General features: G+C 45.5%; 9 protein-coding genes across 9 annotated transcripts; 4 read left to right on the top strand and 5 right to left on the bottom strand.

Moving 5' to 3' along the window:
* Nucleotides 1-182: 182 nt before the first annotated feature.
* GLAREA_05355 (uncharacterized protein) lies at nucleotides 183-971 on the top strand (the record flags this gene model as incomplete). The annotated part of the gene is made up of 1 exon (XM_008078644.1): nucleotides 183-971. One exon carries the CDS (start codon nucleotides 183-185, stop codon nucleotides 969-971), a length of 789 nt encoding a protein of 262 aa, XP_008076835.1.
* A 1,673-nt stretch (nucleotides 972-2,644) lies between these two features.
* On the bottom strand, nucleotides 2,645-3,295 carry GLAREA_05354 (uncharacterized protein; the record flags this gene model as incomplete). The annotated part of the gene is made up of 1 exon (XM_008078643.1): nucleotides 2,645-3,295. One exon carries the CDS (start codon nucleotides 3,293-3,295, stop codon nucleotides 2,645-2,647), a length of 651 nt encoding a protein of 216 aa, XP_008076834.1.
* A 1,212-nt stretch (nucleotides 3,296-4,507) lies between these two features.
* GLAREA_05353 (P-loop containing nucleoside triphosphate hydrolase) lies at nucleotides 4,508-8,844 on the bottom strand (the record flags this gene model as incomplete). The annotated part of the gene is made up of 3 exons (XM_008078642.1): nucleotides 4,508-4,684; nucleotides 4,734-7,910; nucleotides 7,957-8,844. 3 exons carry the CDS (start codon nucleotides 8,842-8,844, stop codon nucleotides 4,508-4,510), a joined length of 4,242 nt encoding a protein of 1,413 aa, XP_008076833.1.
* A 346-nt stretch (nucleotides 8,845-9,190) lies between these two features.
* On the top strand, nucleotides 9,191-10,231 carry GLAREA_05352 (uncharacterized protein; the record flags this gene model as incomplete). The annotated part of the gene is made up of 3 exons (XM_008078641.1): nucleotides 9,191-9,341; nucleotides 9,393-9,631; nucleotides 9,680-10,231. 3 exons carry the CDS (start codon nucleotides 9,191-9,193, stop codon nucleotides 10,229-10,231), a joined length of 942 nt encoding a protein of 313 aa, XP_008076832.1.
* A 950-nt stretch (nucleotides 10,232-11,181) lies between these two features.
* On the bottom strand, nucleotides 11,182-12,556 carry GLAREA_05351 ((Trans)glycosidase; the record flags this gene model as incomplete). Its single annotated transcript, XM_008078640.1, has 3 exons — nucleotides 11,182-12,217; nucleotides 12,272-12,375; nucleotides 12,512-12,556. The coding sequence occupies 3 exons, from the start codon at nucleotides 12,554-12,556 to the stop codon at nucleotides 11,182-11,184; spliced, it is 1,185 nt and encodes a 394-aa protein (XP_008076831.1).
* Nucleotides 12,557-13,678: 1,122 nt separating this feature from the next.
* Nucleotides 13,679-14,590, bottom strand: GLAREA_05350 (Chaperone J-domain-containing protein; the record flags this gene model as incomplete). Its single annotated transcript, XM_008078639.1, has 1 exon — nucleotides 13,679-14,590. The coding sequence occupies one exon, from the start codon at nucleotides 14,588-14,590 to the stop codon at nucleotides 13,679-13,681; it is 912 nt and encodes a 303-aa protein (XP_008076830.1).
* Nucleotides 14,591-15,260: 670 nt separating this feature from the next.
* GLAREA_05349 (uncharacterized protein) lies at nucleotides 15,261-17,107 on the top strand (the record flags this gene model as incomplete). The annotated part of the gene is made up of 2 exons (XM_008078638.1): nucleotides 15,261-15,700; nucleotides 15,853-17,107. The coding sequence occupies 2 exons, from the start codon at nucleotides 15,261-15,263 to the stop codon at nucleotides 17,105-17,107; spliced, it is 1,695 nt and encodes a 564-aa protein (XP_008076829.1).
* Nucleotides 17,108-17,605: 498 nt separating this feature from the next.
* On the bottom strand, nucleotides 17,606-18,224 carry GLAREA_05348 (Ubiquitin-like protein; the record flags this gene model as incomplete). Its single annotated transcript, XM_008078637.1, has 3 exons — nucleotides 17,606-17,698; nucleotides 17,751-18,103; nucleotides 18,203-18,224. The coding sequence occupies 3 exons, from the start codon at nucleotides 18,222-18,224 to the stop codon at nucleotides 17,606-17,608; spliced, it is 468 nt and encodes a 155-aa protein (XP_008076828.1).
* A 94-nt stretch (nucleotides 18,225-18,318) lies between these two features.
* On the top strand, nucleotides 18,319-19,292 carry GLAREA_05347 (uncharacterized protein; the record flags this gene model as incomplete). Its single annotated transcript, XM_008078636.1, has 4 exons — nucleotides 18,319-18,517; nucleotides 18,585-18,842; nucleotides 18,974-19,076; nucleotides 19,178-19,292. 4 exons carry the CDS (start codon nucleotides 18,319-18,321, stop codon nucleotides 19,290-19,292), a joined length of 675 nt encoding a protein of 224 aa, XP_008076827.1.
* Nucleotides 19,293-19,743: the final 451 nt, after the last annotated feature.

The raw sequence follows: 19,743 nt of genomic DNA, 5'->3' as shown, positions 1-19,743 counted from the left end.
TGTCTCGTCCAGCTTCCGAGGACTACTTTGTCAGCTCTTATGATCTTTTGACTGTCAGAGCTGCCGTGGCGTTGAGGGAGAATGTAATTTTTGACAACTTACAATATGGGCAGGCATTTCAATCATCGCACGCATCGCCTTCCATCTCCCAGAAATCAAATGAGGCGATGATTCCTAACATCATGCGCAATGTTGGCACTGGAAGTGGTGAGGCCTCATATCAGCAGCACCTTGGAATATTTGAAACCCTTTCGCAACGTTTGCAGTCTCGAACTTTTGAACCGGAGTTAAACAAAAGTCTTGGGGCAATCACTGCCACTATTGTAAGATTCGAGGAACGTTACGAGAATACGTCTGCCGAAGAGCTCCGCGATCGTATCCAACCATTAATCAAGATATTTGTCGAACTCCACATGGGAATTGGCATCAACCAGTCTGTTGTGCGAAGTCACAATTACACAGTATTGGATTTTGCTCAACAGTTCGTGGGACTTCCCGCAGGACTTTGTCCTATGATGAAGGATCTCGATCACAGCTGCGGTCTGATCAAGGAAATTAAAGCGCAGTTCAAACAAGCCGGGAATCATTACGGTGAAGTGCCAACAGCTCGATATCCAAACATGCAACCCCCGCAGGCCCAGCAACAAACACGGGCGTCGACGAACAATTGGCTGCGGGACAGTGTACAAACACAACTTGCTGCGCGGGAGAAAGGCGATCATCAACATTTTTGCTCAAACTCCGGGGGTTGTAAAAGGGAGCTCAGTGTGGACACGGAGTGGAGTAGAATTAGCACTCCGGGCAGAGAAGAATCTGTGGCGAGTGATTGGACAGATATCGGGAGTCCAAAGAGACTCAAGAAGGAAGGTGTTGAGACATGTGAAATAAGTCGAGACCTTCCCATTCGGACTGCTGCTGTAGGGAAACCTGCAAATGTGGAAGAGTGGATGGATTTTGGACTCGCGAACTGAACAAATTGCAAAATGGCGGGGAACCTTTCAGAGAATTTTTTTTTCTCTCACTTGTTTCCTTATTTTACGAAATTATGTATGGGCTGGAAATCTGGAAGTTGGAAGGCAAAGTTCGATTTGGTACATGTCATTCTTATCTCTTTTATCAATGCAATCAGATATAGCCAATAAAACCTGCTACTGTAAGCAAAACGTCTTGGCAATGAATGTGGTAATTCCAAATGAAGATAGAAGTGGTATTTGTGAATGAAGTCAACAAACCCAAATCCTGGAGAATGATCTATCACAGAGTCATCATGTCCATTGAATGTCCCTCGAAAGTAGGTAGCCTGTAAAACATAAGCTCACATAATTTAGCGTGTAAGCCAGGTTTTTGTATTTGATCAACATACCCGGAACTACTAGCAAGGCATTGGATGTAGAACTAATATACATCCATTGTACTACTCACACCAGTTGAATATACAGTAGGTCGTGTCCATTAAATGTACATTGAATGGATATTCACAACGATCTCGAGGCCGATATGTACGCTTAATGTCCTCAATGTATTGCAAGTCCGACAAGACATCTTTTTGTACAATAAATTCAGGAAACGACTTTCCAACAATTTTCTCAATGTGTATGTTTTGCCTATTTTAAAAGAGACAATATTTATATTGGCTCAACAATATCCAGTAAATATAGGAAGTCTAACAGGAAATCGCTCTTCTACTTCAAGGGGTGTCCCGTCAACTTGCAACGCCCCTACTGAATGTGTCCATTGAATGTCCATTGAACGTATAACCAAGACGTTAAACCTTATGTGTATCGCTTTTACAATGAACGTACATCCAATGTACAACCGCGCTTTTAGATTTACTGCTATCCTTGAATTGCCAGCATTTTATTGAATGTAGAAGGAATGTATATACGTTGTACGATCGGTGCTGTTAACTTAAGAGGTAGAGCCGCGTCCATCGAATATACATCCAATGCACATCCAATTTTTGAAAAACTAGAGGATCACTTTCGAAGTGCATACACTTGATGCCCATTAAATGCACGTTGCAAGTACTTCCGAATTACATCAAAATTTCAAATTATCCCATCAAGTGCGATTCGGAACACCCGTGGAGCACAATACCATAACCGAGGGATGCACCCAATCCAATTATAGAATTCGAGGAGCTTCGACTTTTGACAAAGGTGCTTCTTGGGGTGGTATTTCCCGCACTTGATGGGATAATTACACCGCCTGGTTAGGGTCGATAAGAGATACATCTTCCAAAAGCTATGTCTACTGGACTCATTTGACAAAATTTCACGACATTGTCACTTTTCACAAGGCTCATTATACGTTTCTGGGAGGTGTCGGAATACCATTTTTAACATTGTTATGCTCGGAGGATATCTAGTCGGCCTTTCGAAACACTGGTGCACTAATTGAAGGCTATGAAGTCTGAAATTCTAATACATATGTCTACTGTGGTTGACTAAATACCAAAAATCATGTGCGTTCCCTTCATGCAATGACTACATTCCAGAAGTTCACCAAGAAGTTCATCATCAAAAGCCACCTATAAATTTGAGGTGCTCATTGGATGTCCAGTAGATGTACATTCCATGCACATCGAACTTCCTTACACAACGCCCGTGAAAAGCATTTCCACCATCCCAGTCACGGAAACTTATCAACCAGGAACCTCATGGCGAGGCATCTCCGAGAACCCTTTCGATGATGAATACTCAGACTTCGAGGACCGATACGAGGTTGTCGATGGTTGTCGATATACGGACGACTTTACTTCACTAACCGCTGCTTGAATGACGATATTTCTGTTGATACTACGTTGTCTGTAGAATAAAAAACCAAGCAGACCAAGAGCTAAGATGCCAACCGGAATCCCGATGGCTAAGCCAATTGTAGTCCCAAGATTTGACGTCGATGAAACGGCTGTTGAGGATTGCGAGGCAGACGCTGCTGATATGCCAGTTGCTGAAAGTGTTGCGGTGACCGTCACAGTCATAGGCGCAACAGATGCTGCTGAAGAGCTATTCAGCGCGGCAAGCTCAAGGATCATCTGGTCCATTCCAGTCTTGAACGAAGTTCCGGTGCTGCCGTAATCGAAAGTTGCGACGGTGCAGCAATTCCCTCTATTACTTCCACAGCAGAATCGACTTGGGAAGTTACCAAGTTTGTCACATACAAATAGTGGCGTGAAGCCGCCGTAAGGCTTGTTTTCAAATGGTTCTGAGATAACATTAGAGGAAGTGGTTTTAAGTGTGAGTATGGGCGAGACGAACCGTTGTGACATAGCGAGGCGCAATTCCCTGAGCTCCATGATTTGTCGGTACATGATCCTCTGTAGTTGAATCCTGTACGACCTAGACATAGACCGCTTGTTGTACACGAGTCTAGTGGGTCACAACATGATGATGCTGATAATGTCGAGTTGCATGGTTTGTGGTTGGGGTCTGTTGTGATGCCACTTGGGAAGCAAGCCAGTCAGTACTTTTCTAGTTGGCATGTTGAGCGTTGTAAAGAGAAATTTTGTCTTCTCCTGGGCATGCTGGTTTAACTCCAGTTTCCCCATCAAGATACGTTTATGTATGAAATTAATTTTACTCACTCCGGATACCAGCAGGTTGCTGAAGACTGAGACGCAGCTCCCCAAATGAGTGACACCAGCGCAACAAAAGTGAATGAAATGCGAACCATCGCAAAATTGAACAAGAAATTAGAATGGAAGCACGTAGTACTCGAGGTTAAGAAACAACATTTGGTTGCATACTGCTCTTCTTATCATGAATCTCACCCACCTTGCAGCACCATCCCGTTTTCATCTGGCCAGACTCCAGCACGATGAAGGTGCTCTCTATGCACCGCAGCACAAGTCGTGTTTTAGAACCAACAAATTTCCTATCCAATCAAAAATTGGATTTTGTGCCAAACTTGGCTGTTGTGGTAGGTTTGATGTTCTCCAGGGTCTTGAAAAGAGCTCTCAGCTCGAGGAACGTGCTCAATGAATCGTCCCACCCACCAAACCAAAGTTTCCCAAATCGCAAGCAGAGATGCTATTTGCGCTATTGTTGAAACCGAGTTGGTTTTCACATACACATGGGCCTTAAAAGAGCCAATAACATGAATGAGCCATTTTCCACCAAGCATTTCACAGATCCAAGAAAAGCCCTAGACAGAACATCCTAATCAGGAAGAATTGTACGACAGGAATCGTCCATGCTGTAGACGAATGAACGCAAATTTCAATGCTGATGCTAGAATCTATTGGAACGGTACTTTATCAACCATCGCCCGCATGTGTAGTGGATTTTCAGGCCCGCAAACGTAGCTTGGCTAACAAATAGATTGCTTTTCCACCACTGCGATTCTCCTCAAAATCGGAACCAGGATTTTTGAGAAGTGGAGTTACAAAGGATTTCTTTATAAATTCATTGAGTGTCGTAATACATTACAGCCTTTAACCAAACCCCCGAGATATCATAATTTCCATGCAAAAGCCCAAACACCTCCACATAATTCAAACACAAAACCATTACGCGGTACCGTTGATATAGTCCTTGTTTTCTATCGTGACAGACTTTGTCATATGATTTACCTTGTATACTCCTACTAACCTCGAGGCAAGCTCGAACATGTTATTACGCAGGGAAATTACGATAAATTGGGCATTCTTCGTTCGTTCCTTGATGTAACTTGCCACAATTGAGACCTGACTTCGTTAGTAAGTAGTCAGAATGCCAGGTCAAAATCAAACTTACGTTTCTGAAATCCAAGGCAGCGTCAATCTCGTCCATAACATACAGTGGAGTCGGTTTGTAGTGGTGTAGAGCAAATACCAAAGCAAGACTACTCAATGTCTTTTCGCCACCGGACAGATTGGAGATGTTCTTCCATGATTTCTTGGGGGGCATAACACTAAAAAGAATGCCCTCCGAAAAGGGATCCAGAGAGTCAACTAATTCTAGCTCGGCATTGCCACCCATTGTGATCATTTGATACATTTCCTTCAACCGTAAAGAGATGGTGCTGAAGCCTTCCATGAAGCCTTCAAGTCGAAGTCGTCTCAACTCGTCGCAACGTTTCTTCGCCGTGTCACGCTGGCCGACAGCACTTTGTAGATCGGCATTTCTAGCCGCATGCTCCTCAACACGTCTTCGATATTCGGCGAGGACTCCTAGCTCGACATTGACATTCTGGGTCTTCTCCTCCAGCGCGGCAATCTCAGCTTTCAGAGAATCTTTGCGCATATCTGCAAGCTCATCCTTGGTGTATGAAGGGAGCTCCTCCGGGGTGATTTCCTCGCCAAGGTCGCTGACATTTTGGAGAGCGAGTTTGTCTAATTTGTCATTCCAGTAACGCAGTCGCTTCTGGTTCTCAGCCAAGACCTTTTGGTTCTCCTCGAGCTTGTTGCGCATTTCGATCTCGATCGCACGGGTCTCGTTGAGGGCAGAAGTCTTTTCGTCCAGTTCTGCTTTGACGGTGGATAGTTCCTGCTTTTTCTCGCGAAGCGATTCTTGAGCCTGGTCGACACGGTTCTGATACCCTTCCGCGTCTGAGCTTTGATTCTTGATATCCTGTTCTAAGGACTCGAGGTCTGCAATGGCGGTTTCGAGCTCTTTCGACGCTTTTGAAAGATCCTTCTCATGTTTACTTTTCTGCTTTTCGGCCTTTGCTTTAGTGACTTCGGCGGTGGAAAGAGCTTCATTGAGTGCTGCAATCTCCTCCTTGAACGCATCGACCTTGGCTCTTTGAGCACGAAGTTTCTCGCCACCAACCTCCATGATTTTATCTTGCAGTGCTTTGATTTCTTCCTCAACACTGGACGTCTCACTTCGAAGGTTGTCAATCTCTTTGTTGAGCTTGTTGATATCTTTCTGGAGAGAATCTACTCGACTATCGTCTGTCTGTGACGGTTGATGTTCCTTGCTCAGCTCTTTAATGCGCCTCTGAGCGTCTGCTAGGTTTTTGGCAGAACTCTCTACCTCAAGGCCAATCTTCTGCATTCTGGTATCTAGTCGTGGGATATCGTCATTAAGAGCTCGCAGTTGTGACTCAAGCTCGCGTTGGCGATCTTGAAAGGCTTGGAAATCTCTTTCCAGATCATCACGATCGACTTCCAGCTTTGTGACTTGTTCTTTTGACACCTCTGCAACGAGCTTTGACGACATCAAACCCTTCTTGACAGTATTGCCACCACCTGACATGGTACCGGACTTGTCAATGAGTTGGCCATCCAAAGTTACTACTCGCCAACGTTTCGCTCCATAAGCAATTCGATTAGCTTGCGCAAGATCTTTCGCCACAAGCGTATTTTGAAGAGAATAATAAAAGGCGGCACGAAACCTCTCGTCCTTGGCGGTAATTAAATCAAACAAACGGGGAACATTTTCCGGTGTCTCGATTTCGGAAAGGTCACGGCTCCCAAGTTTGTCTAGACACATGAAATTTCCTCGTCCAAGATTCGTCTTTCGGAGGTATTCGATACATTGCTGCCCTCCTTCGACGGTGTCTGTCACAAAATTGTCAAGAGCCCCGCAGGCGGTGGAAATAGCGATGTCGTACTTCTTGTCAATGGTACCTAGATTACCAAGACGGCCGTGAAAACCTTCGATACGACCCGATTCCTTCAGTCGCATTAGACCCGTGAGCACATTTCCTTGAGTCTGTGTATTAGAAAGGCTTGCACGAGCTTCGTCCGCTTTTTGACGTGCGCCTGATAGCCGCGAGCGAAGTTCTGGTTCAGTTTGCAGAAGCTGATCTAATTCTTTTTGAACTTTGGCTGCTTCTTTTTCCAAAACCTTTCGTTCGGCCTTGCATTTCTCGAGATCTACCATTTTTGTTTTGCGACCATCCTCAATAACGGCGAGCTTGGCTTGGGTTTCTTCCAGGGCGACTGCACCTGCATTTGCCTTTTCATGTAAGATAGCAAGTTCGCTCTCTGCAACCGCAATAGCAGATTGTTTCTGATTGATTTTCTCATTCCAAGGCTCCAAGGATTTTTGCTTTGATGCGATCTTGTCTGAAAATGCCTGCGTCTTACCTTTGAGGCTTTCTCGGATTATTGTCAGTTCTTTTTCCTCGGCCATCATGCGCTTTTCCATTGTAGCAATCTCTTTTGCCGATTGCTCAATCTCCGTACTGCACGACTCGATCGTTGATTCAGCTTCCGTGGCAGCGGATTCTGCGGTTGAAATGCCCTTCTCAAGTTTCTTTTGCTTGTTCAATAGAAACTTGCGCTTTTCCTCGAACTTGACGTGCTCCTGATCAAATTTTGCCATTTCCTTCAAGATGCCTTGTGTATCTTTGTCCAGAGCATCGTACTCTTTCTGGCCCTTTTTGTATTGTTTTTCGAGCTGTTTGATTCCTTCCTCATTTCCCTGGTGCTTTTCTAGCTCTGAATCGAGTTGAGCTTGCATTTGTCCAATTGCCTCTTCCGTAACAGCTAAGTTATCACCGCAGTCATTAATGTAAACTTGGTAGAGTGCACATTGTTTCATCGTTAGTTCGTTTTCGTCCTTGATATAAGCGAGGGCCTTGTTCTTTTTGTCTTCCAAGCCATTCTTCTCCTTTTCCACATGTTGCACCCGCCCGCTCTTCTCGACGCAAACTTCATTCAGAGTCTCGACCTCTGTTGCTGATTCTTCAATTGGAGTCTTGTACTTTGAAGTGCCGATAATATCTTCAAGGTATTCAAGAAGTCCGTCATCATGCTCATTAGCAGCTTTGGGTTTCATCTGTGCGATAGATTCGACCTCTCCCTGAAGAATCAAAAATCTCTTGTGGTCGAGATCCACACCCTTGTCGCGCAGAAGAGTGGTGACCACGGTGAAGTTCGACTCTTTTCCATTCATGTAGTACTTGCTTGAATTATTTTTGAAAGCTCTTCGCGAAATAACAAGATCAGATTGAGGTATTATTAGGGGTGTTCCATTTGGCTAATATATGGTCAGCATGAGCGACTATAAAGCAGGGATGACCTACTTGATCCATGACTTCCTGGAAATGAACAGCTACTTCGCAGAAATCAAGGTTGGGAAATGCAGCAGAATTATGGATAAGCGCAGAAATCTTTCCTTGTCGCATTTTGCTTGCCCTAAAGCCAAACACGAAGAGAAGGGAATCAATGACGTTGGATTTTCCAGAACCGTTGGGTCCAACGACAGAGGAAAAGGAAGCATGGAAAGGACCGACTTCCTGGCGGCCAGCGTAACTTTTGAAGTTCGTAAGAATAAGATAGGTAATAACGATTCGAGCTTTTGGTCCAGTATCCTCAACCACTGGAGCAGTCGCGGATCTTGATTTCAGGACAATATCCATGGGCTTCTCCAACACGGTATCTAACGCTCTGATGGGCTTCACAGCTGAAGCTTGACTATCTGCCGTTCGTGGGCGATCATTGAGGGAGGCTGTGATGTCTGCGAGCGGTGTTCCTTGTAGAAGAGATGGTTCAGGGGACTGCGAAGGTTGAGGAGTTGGGAGTGGTGGAGGTAGTTCTGGTGTTTTTGAACTGCGACCACCTCGAATAGGTACGCTCTTACGTTTTCGAGGCGACGCTTTCTTGGTAGGGGAATCTGGCGCGGGCGTCATCGTTTGTTCTGCGTCAAACATTTCAGAGGGTTCGATGCTCTCATTTGCCAGGCTCTTTTTCGGCCGTCCAACGGTCCTTGGTGTACTGGCGACAATATTTGAAGTCTTTCGTCGTGGTGCTGGCGCCTTTCGCGGGCTTTTCTTGGGTGCTGGGGTGAAGTCCTCTTCACTTTCCTCTTTGATCTGAGATTGTGCGATCTGATCTTCCTCGTCGTCAGACTCTACGACCATCCTCCTTCTGGCTGCCACCCGTCGCGAAGGTCTTGCAGGTGTTTCCGACATTGTGGAAAATTGAGTACTTGGTTGTTGCTGTGTCGTTGGAGAAAACGCGTCGAGAAAGGCTAATATCAGCTTCGCAAGAGACAATCAAATCGACTTCCGGGCTCAAATTAGACAAGTGTTCATATTCGATTGGCGTACGCGTCGGACTGGCGCTGGAGATGGAATTGTGGTGTTGTATGGGTATGGTGTTCATGTAAATAAACCTAGTCCTCAAAGTAAACAAGACGTGATCAGGGGTCGTTCCAGCGCTAAGATAAGATAAGCCTCTGCAAAACAACCTGACCGGCGCGCTACTATACATCAACAACTCAAGGTTATTTGGACAAGTTAGACATAGGTAGTAAAGATGTTCAATTTTCAGAACTTTGACGAAGTCTTTCCGGAAGACCCAGACTGCTGCTACGACGCGAATCTATGTCAGGCGATTACCTCAAACAAGAAGAAGATGCAAGGTTTGTTTATTGAGAAGGTGATGAAGGATATCGGTATCAAAAGACGTGAGTGTGAATTAGAAGAAATATGCGTCCTACTACTCTGACTGATTATAGCACCGAAGCTGTACCCTCCAAAAGATAATGATACCTTACGCAATTTGCACAAAGAAGTCATCAAAAGCAATTCGCCAGAGCAGCACAAAATCTCCATTCTTTACTACGTTCTATTACACCTAGATGCGCCGACCGGAAGAACAGATCAATCGACGAATTTTGCTCGAAGCACTTTTATGCCGGAGATGTATCAGATAACTATGAATGGCTTCTGGCATATGGATCAAATGGAATTCGAGGTTCGTTCGCATAACTCAAAGCGTATCGCTATATCTAACACTGTGTAGAATGCAATTGAATACCTCACACATCCATCTCTCATACCTACTTATTGTGAGGATATTCTAGAAATCCTTGCTCGAAATTCAAAAGACGATCACAGGCTGGCATTGGCATATTACCATACAGTTAAGCCTGCTCTTACAAACAAAAGCTCTACAGAATGCCTGTTCGTTGCAATCGCCGGAGTCAGTGTCACGGAAGCATTCCATTTCTCTCGTGCGCAAGCACCAAATACGCATCGCCATACTTTTGAAATGCTCATTTCACTCGCCATTCATAACTCTCCCGCAGAGACGGTCGCAGACCGAAGTGTCGAGCTTGTCAATCTGCCCATGAGCGCAGAAGAAGAAGAGTGGTTCGAGGAATACCTTTTGCATGGAGATGGAACAAGACTCAAGAAAGCTAAAGACACGGTACTATTCCGACGGATGGCTACCGGTAAATTCACGGAATCACTAGCCGTGAAACCAAGCAACAGTCGCTCAATTTCTGGATTGGATTGGAGTAGTCTTGCCCGTGGTGTAGAAAGTGGGTTAGGTCCAAGGATGAATGTATGAGATGGCAACAATCTTGAGAACTATAGTTCATCGAAGGGAAGGCTCTCGGTAACCGACAAGATGACCCTTCTTGATGGAGACAGTGACTCCATATATAGTCGCCGAGCTTTTATATTGGTGGAAGAGATGAAAAAGGCCAGAAGAGTAAGGCGTTCCGCAAGGGTGTACACTCTTCAATCCCTATATTTTATGTCTTTCGAAAGCCACCAAATCCTGTTTCGCATCACATCTTGTGGACTCGATCTATAGCTGTCGGCGTGCTAAATACCTGATATATCTCTTAGCTAAATGACGGAGTAAAGTATCTTGTATGATTAGGCGCGGAATTTGGTCGCAGTAATTTGACCTTGTTGCCTTAATGCGTGCAGAATTTCGAGTGTCCCTCATAGGCGCAGCTATCTGGAGCTTGAACGCATATCGGATCTCGAACTAATGTATCTTCATGGATATTGGAGGTATTGTCTTGTTTTTACGATACCCTCGCTTGTAATATGGTATTTGCAGAGCCTGATTGAAGCGTTTATTTTTTGTCCCGGCATTGATTCTCGGGCCTAGAGACTCAAAGCTTAAGCGAGCTGTAAAAAACTTCATGATAATATTCTTGGAACCAAAGTTGTTGTTACCTTTTCAATACGGTTTAGTACTTGCTGAGGCTAGATCAGTTCTCTATTTTACCCTAAGTGAGTTGACGGCCAACTTTTGGTATGGGATGTGGAACGATACTCATACAACTTCCGCTCTTCCACGATTCCTCACTTTCAAGGGCACTTACTCTCCCAGATCTCCAGAAGGGCCAGTCTTGCAAATGAAAAAATAAGATCTAAGGAGGGTCGTTCGTCTGCTTGAAGAAATTCCATGATATTCACGCTACAAGTATCTCCGCTAGAAACAAACGCTTGCCAATGCTGGCGGTTCCGCAATTACTGACAAAAGATTGCTTCCATCCAAGATCAACCCTTAAATCCAGCCCTCAAATTTTCATACTTGGATTGTGGATACTCCAGACAGTTTTTACTATCTTCTAGACTCCCCAACTCCTTAACAACAATAGCGATCAAACTATCATTGCCGGTTTTGTCCCCACTGCTTTCCCACCACATAGCACCGCCTAGACCTTGACTCTTAACCCATTTGCCTTTCTCTTGAGCTATCTTTGGAGTATCATAAGTGACAAGATGCTTCTTCGCGGGATCATAGCTATAAGAAGCAAGAGCTTCCTCATCGAACTTTTCTTCAGCACCCGCAAGTGGTAAAGCCTTGAAGTCGAAGACACCGTTCTCCCAAGATCCCTCACCAACACCACTGTATGGCTTTCCAAGGCCATCCGTGTTCTGAAACGACCTTCCGTACAACGGCATCCCAATGACAATCTTACTCTTGTGAACACCCTGCTGCTCATAATGGCGGACGGCTTGTTCCGTGTTAAAAGGTGTAGCGGCTGGATTTTGTTTAGAAGCGTAAATGTTAGCTTGATGACCCGAGTTGCTATCCCAAGATCCAGCAAAATCGTAAGCCATCAGATTCCAAAAATCGAGGTATTTATCCATAGCTCCAATATTCATGTTGTTATAATTTTGCGGGCCAGCTGGGCAAGCAACGGTGAGCTCGAAGTGATGCGGATGAGGCAGGGTAGAGCTATAAGCGTCCATTGCTTTACGGCATTCGTCAAGCAAAAGAACGTAATGCTCGGCTTCTGTAGCGGACTTGGGATATTCCCAATCAATATCGATACCGTCAAATCCCATATCCTTGATCAAGGTTACTGCCGAAGATGCAAATTTCTCACGCCCGGCTTGAGTGGACGCTGGAGCCGCAAAGTTACTGGAGTAAGTCCAACCACCAATCGACAGGAGAATTTTGAGAGAGCGGTTTTGGGCTTTGAGGATGTTGAGTTGTTTAAGACATCCGTACAGATTGGTTCCTACATCATTCCAGGAGTCACCCTCAAAATGGATGTCGGTATCTGCCCAGCCGTCGGTAAGATATCTGCATGTAGGATTAATTCATGTGCCCTGGATTATTCAATGGCCTGAGACTTACACTTCCCCGGAATCCGGTTTGACATTTGCAAATGCGTATAAAACGTGCGTAAGCTTGTCAGCTGGCAGCATCTGTGGGTTGAATTTCCGGCCATAGATTGCCCACTAAGCAATATTAACACCATATCTACAAACAATCTGTTACAAACTTTATCTTGTACATGTCGCCGCTGTTCCAACACCACAACAATAATTTTGCGAGGATATTGAGGATGTGGTTCGCTAGAAAGATAAAACTCACATTTACAAAGTATGCCACAGAGCGGTACCCATCTCCACCACCCATGATAGCGGAGTTGTTGATTTCGCTGTTGTCGAAAACAAATGGTGTAAGGGATTGAAATCCAAATCGGAAATGAGCAAGTCCTAGGAAAGCAATGAAAAGAGGAGCAGCGAAAAGAAGGGTTCTAGTAAACAAAGCCACTTTGAATCGGGTTACAGAGGACAAATTTAAGGGCGAAGCTTTATCAAAGTGAATAATTGTATTGGAAATCGAAGGTCGTGGTGGTGATTCCGTGGCAGGCCAAGCTGATATGTGGGTATTTCACAGCTCCAATCACGAGGCTGAGTCAAAAGAATGACGAAGCGGACGGGATACTTGACTGATTCGCGTTTCATGCCAGAATTATACGACAAGGCGTTTTCAGATCGTGCAACGTTGCAATTCACTTCAAAGGCAAGAAAGTGGCTTGACATGGAGCCAACCCGAATGTGGGAAGGAAGTGGTCACCTAGGATTGACAGCACATTGAAGTGGCTACAGTACTCAGTCTATTATTATACCTGAACTTGAATGAATCGTTCTGATTTTGCTGTTTAAACAACTTCTTCCAGGAATTCAAATCGAAAAACGACCATTTACGTCTTTCACGTCCCTGGGGTATCTCCTTAAAAACATACACCAGTAAGAGTGTCGATGGGCCGACGGGCTCGATCGGTATACAGGCAACTTGCTGAATACGCAGCGTCTCCCAACCCAAAGTCGCCAAATCTGCCACAAGTGGCAGAAGGGTAATGTGGGAACTAAGGTGCTTTCCTATAGGCAGCAGCATTTTGGTCAAGAAAGGACGCTCGCCTGCAATGAAGTCCTGTACAAAGCACCTATAGAGCGCAGAAGTAGCAAGCTGAGCTGAATCAGTGACGATCTAGACTCATGCTCAAACTGCATCCAGTTGATGCAGCTAACTCTGCATTTATGTGCCACCTCTTCCACTATTTCATACTTCTAGTCGAGCCCTCCAAATAGGGATGAGCATACGTTGTCGCAATAGGCAAACGTGCGTGAAATTATGCTCGACGACTTGTTATTTGCTGCGTGCGTGGCATAGTTCGTCGAATTTCAGAAGTTGCCAGAATGCTTTCCATGGGTTATTTGATGTGATTTGCTATCATCCATAGCGAATACCACCTCAGCCCTTAAAAATGTCGATTTGACGACTTTTGATATCCTCGCTTGAACAGATCTCCGGATTGGGGATAAGTTTGCGGTATGCCTCGTCAACACTTCCACTCGGATCCCGCTGTTTGAGGAAATTGTCGATTCTCTCTTCTCGACTCCCGTAGAAGTTTACAGTTTCCCTTCGTCTCCGCATGAGATCTTTCGAAATATTGTTGTGCAAAGCATCTCTTTGTTCGATGAATGTCGCGCTGAAATTCCCAACCCGTGTCGCCTGACCAATCCCACCAAGTGCAGCAAATATCACTATCAGTCCTACGAAAGCCCCATTTGATGTGAATCTAGGAGCTTGCGGACCTTCGGCATCGCGGGCGTGCCATTTCTCCCAATCTTCCCAGGTGGCATTCTGGCTTGGCCCATTTGGGTTGCTACCCCAGCCTCGAGCTCCATTTCCCCAGCCTTCATCTGAAGACCGCGCAACATCTGGCATGCCGTTCCATCCTGCACCATAACAGTCGTAAGCACCACGTTTGACAGGGTCTGAGAGAATATCGTTGGCAGCAACGATGAGCCGGTAACGTTCCAATTTCGTGGCATACGAAAGACTACCGCTTGAGGTGTTCGGGTCGTGTCGATCGGGATGATACAGTTTTACAAGTTCGTAGAATCTCTGTTTTGAATATGGAGAGCCCTTCTTCTGCCCAAATATTTGATAAGGCGTGGGGATTGCGTTTGCACTTGCAACTTCCGGCCAACGGTGAGTTCCATGGTTGTGGCTACTGTATCCATCAGAAACCATAGCATAGCCGCGGTGTTGTTGTTTGTAAGGACGAGTTCGGTATGCGTGTAGCTGAGATAGTGACGTCGTTGATATTTGGCTGCTTTGGATATTGCAAGAGAACGCGGCTGTCGATTTCTTGAGCATCGTTGCGGACTCAATCCAGCCCATACGCTGGCAGATGGGGCTCCTTCCCAAGATATGTTACTGTCAACATCTCAAAGTAAAGACAGTGAAGTTGACGGAACTGCGGGGTGGTATCTAGTGTCGAGCTTCCATTGTGAGCACATTACTCGAGTACGTGAGTGGTTCAACTGCCGAGGCGGGTCTCGCACGTGACTCACCAACGACATGGTGGACAAAATAAGTGGCAGTCGAAACACTGGACGATACTACGATTGAGTTGACGAAATATCATATTCAGAGGATTAACTTGGAACAATATGACATATATCGTCAAATATGTGGAGTAAATACGAAGTGACTCTTTAAACTCTGTTCGAAGTCGACTTTCTCAGACTAAAGATTAGTAGGCATGTCCTTCGCGAGACATGGATTGAACAAACCTTATCGATAAGGATATTTCGGCTTCAACATCCTCTGGGGCTCTGGGCATCGATAAAATGGCGTGAAGATGGATTCTAATAAACGTTAGTGTAAGCGAGAATCCTCGATCGACCAGACATGATCGCTTCTATTGACCTATTTCCTGCCTTTCTCACTCACATCTTCAATGGACTGAACCTCTTCTCTCTGCGGGGAGTTCAGCCTGGAGGGCCCCATTGATCAACCTCCTTCTTTACAAACCACCGCAATAATGAATTGGCTACAGACCAGACGCAGACTCCTGCTCAATCGCAACCGTTCAGCTGGCATTACGCAGAAGCAAGACTATACCCTGGGCAATCATCACAAGTACGACGAGTCTACGGGCCAGGTTTATACAGAGTCCACAGTTTCCATACAGAACTCAGATGATCAATTTTGGACTCGTCAGACTAGAGTAGTTATTGGTCCTGACTACAGAGACGGTGATGATAGTACCAGCTTGAGAGAGACTGGGTCAAGTCTGGCAGCTTACCATGACTACCTTGACGAAATGAAAAACACCCGAGTGCGAGGGCGTAGAGGAGCAAGATCGCTTCAAGATTGTGCTGTAGATTGCATCCTTAACAATATCTCCGATGTCACGTATGAAGGAATTGCTTGTCTGCCCAGTACGCTTGTCCGTCGCATCTGGCATGCTATGAATAAAAGGTAAGTCAAGTACCAGCAATTTGTTCTCCGATCCCTTGAAATCTGGCAAACGTTTACTCATTCGTGGACAGGTGCCTACTTTCATTCAACACGTGGTTGATTTTCTCAAAGCTACTTCACGATGAAGATTTTCCCACTCTGAGTTTATTTAGATATCGTCAACTCATTCAGACACCTCTCTCGCCTCTTCACGTTTATACTCAACCTCTCACATCACACTCATTTGAATTCCTCACTTCGCTGAGCATTAATACCATCTTCACTGTCCCAGAACTCGTCAAACTTTCTCAAATTACCAACCTGGGCATTCTAGAGATCATTCACAACAATCGCCCTGATATTGATCATAGGATTCCTCCTTCTCCTGTCAGTGATCGTCTGATCCGTGCTTGGCATTTTGCGGCCCTTAACGAAGGAAAGTTTCGTGTATTAAGGATATTGAAGTTATGGAATCACTCGGAGGTGACAACAAACTCGCTTTCATACTTGAATAGCTTTCCTGCCCTTGCCCTGTTCGATGTGCGTCAATGTGGCTTCAGCCCGGAGGCTAAGAGCAATGCAAAGCTCTTGGGATGGAAAGCAACCGTTGGACCGAACACCCTCGCACTTTTGGAAGCTGCCTGCGTGGAGAGAGCAATGATCATGCAGCAATCTTCAGGGGTACAGCCTAAAGCCCTTCGGAAAGCGAGTGCTCGTCAATTAGGTGACGGTATGAAGACAAGAAAGATTCTCCGCTCGGAGGTGGCTTCGTTCCTAGTACGTCCAGAGACTGTGGTTCCCGGAGAGCCTCTGGTGGACAATAATGAATACTCTCGCATTCGTCAGGAAGTTGATAAAAATGGATCTCGCAGAAAGCTTCCCAAAGATCGGAGGTGGGATATTATGGATAGATACCTGCAAAGTGGGACTCGAGCGGAAGAAACCTTCGAGTTCACATTATACACTTCCTTTGCACGGATCGGCGAGCTCAGAAATGATACAGATCTAGCCAAAGCTGGCTTGAATGTGCAAGAGTCCGCAATTCTCGTAGGCAACGAGCTCATCACTCCTGTGCCTATGGTTTCACTTCGCCTAGGAAATCCTACGACATTCCCCTCATTGAGCGAATCTGCACACAAACCATTCTATGGCAGCCTCCACGAAGATGTTTCGTCTCTCAAATTCGCCCGCGAGCACTCCTCTATTGGAAGTGGCCGGTACCTATCCTTCATCAGAATAAAGGTTCCCAAAGATGTGGAGAACCCCACGGGACCGGATCAGGCTGCTTCAGCTGATGAGACAAGAGTGCCCTCTGATCCAATGGCAGCCACCGGACTGTCACAAAGGGGATCAGTGAAGCGAAGGAAGGTGGGAGTGATGAAGAGTCGGAAAATGAATATTGGTGACGTTCTCAACACGTTTCGTTGAATACGCGGTTGGGAGAGCATACTTGCTTTTGATGATGGAGTTTGGGTGTTGTATTGGCGCATGGTTGGCTTTTATTAGATACCCCTCATGTATAACATAGCCCGTGTTTGTGTAGATATCTCAGGTCTGCTGTAAAATCTCCTCTTGTAGATTAAATAATTCCTATCCGCCTGTTTTATGTTCTGGTTCACTCACTGCGGACATTTGACAGTAGCCGACACAATCGAATCGAGAAGGCGTGGATTGATGTTGGCGTTTTGAAGAAATGGACCTCCTTTTGTTCGTGTTGGTACATCACTATGGCTAATCTGTACTTGGGTAGAATGACTAGAAATCTCAAGGCATCAGTTCTGATAGAATTTTTGCGAACGTGGGTTTACAGTTCACAAGGCACATGATGTTATTTGGAAGCAACTGCTCATTTCAATATATCTAAATACGTAGAACTTGCAGAAGCTTGTCATCCATCGTTACCCCCAGATTCTCCAAGATGCAACTCTATTTTCCGGCCTCATCAAAGATGTAGGTCAAGTGGCAACGTCCACAGTATTGACGGTCGTGCATGGCAGCCATGAAAACACCGGCACCGCACTGCAAATTGTTAGCACTTGTCTATCCAGAAACTCAGTGATGAAGAACTTACGTCTGGAGTTGGGCACTCTCTGCGAAGACGCTCGATCTTTCCATCACCATCAACCTTGTAGTACTTGAGAACCGCGAGCTTGGTCTTCTTGCGCTTGTGCTTGATCTTCTTTGGGGTGGTGTAAACCTTCTTCTTGCGCTTCTTGGCTCCTCCACGTAGACGTAACACCAAGTGAAGGGTGGACTCTTTCTGGATGTTGTAATCGCTCAGGGTGCGCCCATCCTCAAGTTGCTTTCCGGCGAAGATCAAACGCTGTTGATCTGGTGGGATTCCCTCCTTATCCTGGATCTTGGATTTGACATTATCGATGGTGTCGCTACCTTCACACTCGAGTGTGATGGTCTTGCCCGTCACTTCAAGAGGTCAGTAAATGCTACTGGGGAGTTGCCGCACAAAAAACCCATCAAAGCTGGCGATCGACGACGTGAATACTTTCAGAGGCAGATACTTACGGGTCTTAACGAAGATTTGCATGACTGCCTGTGTAAACTGTTAGGATCGATACATGATTATCTTCAGGCCTGGAATATCTTACCTAGACAAATGATTGTCTTCCTGAGCAGAGATGATGGGGTTGAGATGGATTTGGAGGAAGCATGAAAAGTTCGGGCACGTTCGCTTGATATTCGCCAAATTTGCCCCACTAAAATTTGTCAGCCCACTATCACGATTAGGGTTTGCCCTCAGTCGGGAGCTTGGAACTTTTTGGGTATTCAGACCTCGCAACGACGACAACTTTCTTCCGCCAACCCCGACAAAACAACAAAGTAAGTTGACAGCGCTCGATATGCCTGCCCATTTTTTGCCCAGAAATGTATACTGACTCTCATTTAGTACCGCAAAAATGGTTAAGAAGCGCGCGTCCAAGTAAGCATTATCCTCCACGATTCGATCGAGATTTGAGAACGGCGAAAGAGCGCCATGGGCAATACATTCTAGAATGCTGGACTGACATGAATTCAAGCGGACGTAACAAGAACGGTCGCGGTCACGTAAAGCCAATCAGATGCTCCAACTGCTCACGATGCACTCCAAAGGACAAGGCCATCAAGAGATTTACTATCCGCAACATGGTTGAATCTGCTGCCATTCGTATGTTTTCTTCCCGTCATTCAGAGGCGTACAGTGTGGAGTAGCAACAGCAACATGTGCTTGTTTTGTGCTGGACCTTCGTGAACCCTTGGAGTCGATCTTTAACGCTTGTGCTAACTTCTGGTTAACAGGTGATATCTCGGACGCTTCCGTATTCCCAGAATACACCGTTCCTAAGATGTACCTCAAGTTGCAGTACTGTGTCTCTTGCGCCATTCACGGCAAGATTGTTCGGTACGCTATGCACTTGTGATGAACCTTGGTCGAACATCCGTCCTTGAATCATATTCGAGGACCCCTACAAAGCACAAAAGGGCTAACAATTCTGTCGCTAGTGTCCGATCCCGCGAAGGTCGCCGAAACCGAGCACCACCTCCTCGTGTCCGATACAACAAGGATGGAAAGAAGGTCAACCCCAACCAGGCCGCTGCTAAGACCACTCAAGCATAAGGGCTTTACGGATTTATGACGGGGCGTCAATAGGGAAAACTGGGATATGATTTCTTGAAGTTAGCCTTCAGCAAATGAACTTGCTTTGCCTACTGAACGAGCTTCCTGAAAGTGATATAGTGATATTGATTTCCCAAGAGCTACTTCTTCTTCGTGGTCGAGGAGAGAGTCTCACACAACAGGCTAGCGCAAACAATCGTCCTTTGATTGTCTCATTGCAGTACAGGTAAGCTCAACTTCTTTTTATATGAATTGGAAATGAGGAATAACCATGACGTTATACCCAGCTCACTCAGATGCACAAGTTGCAATTGCTGAGAACGCGTATCTACTTCTGATCCATCATCAAACCTTTATATCTTGAAATTAAATTTTATGAGCGTTTGCTAATGTAATACAATAGATATTGACATTCCTTTTCCATTGACGACGTGAAGTCACCATTGAGCGC

The sequence above is a fragment of the Glarea lozoyensis genome, assembly GCF_000409485.1.
Source record: "Glarea lozoyensis ATCC 20868 chromosome Unknown GLAREA10, whole genome shotgun sequence".
In the NCBI taxonomy this organism is placed as follows: Eukaryota; Fungi; Ascomycota; class Leotiomycetes; order Helotiales; family Helotiaceae; genus Glarea; species Glarea lozoyensis.
The sequence above is the reverse complement of the archived record's forward strand: the minus strand, read 5'-3'. Positions and strand labels throughout refer to the sequence as shown.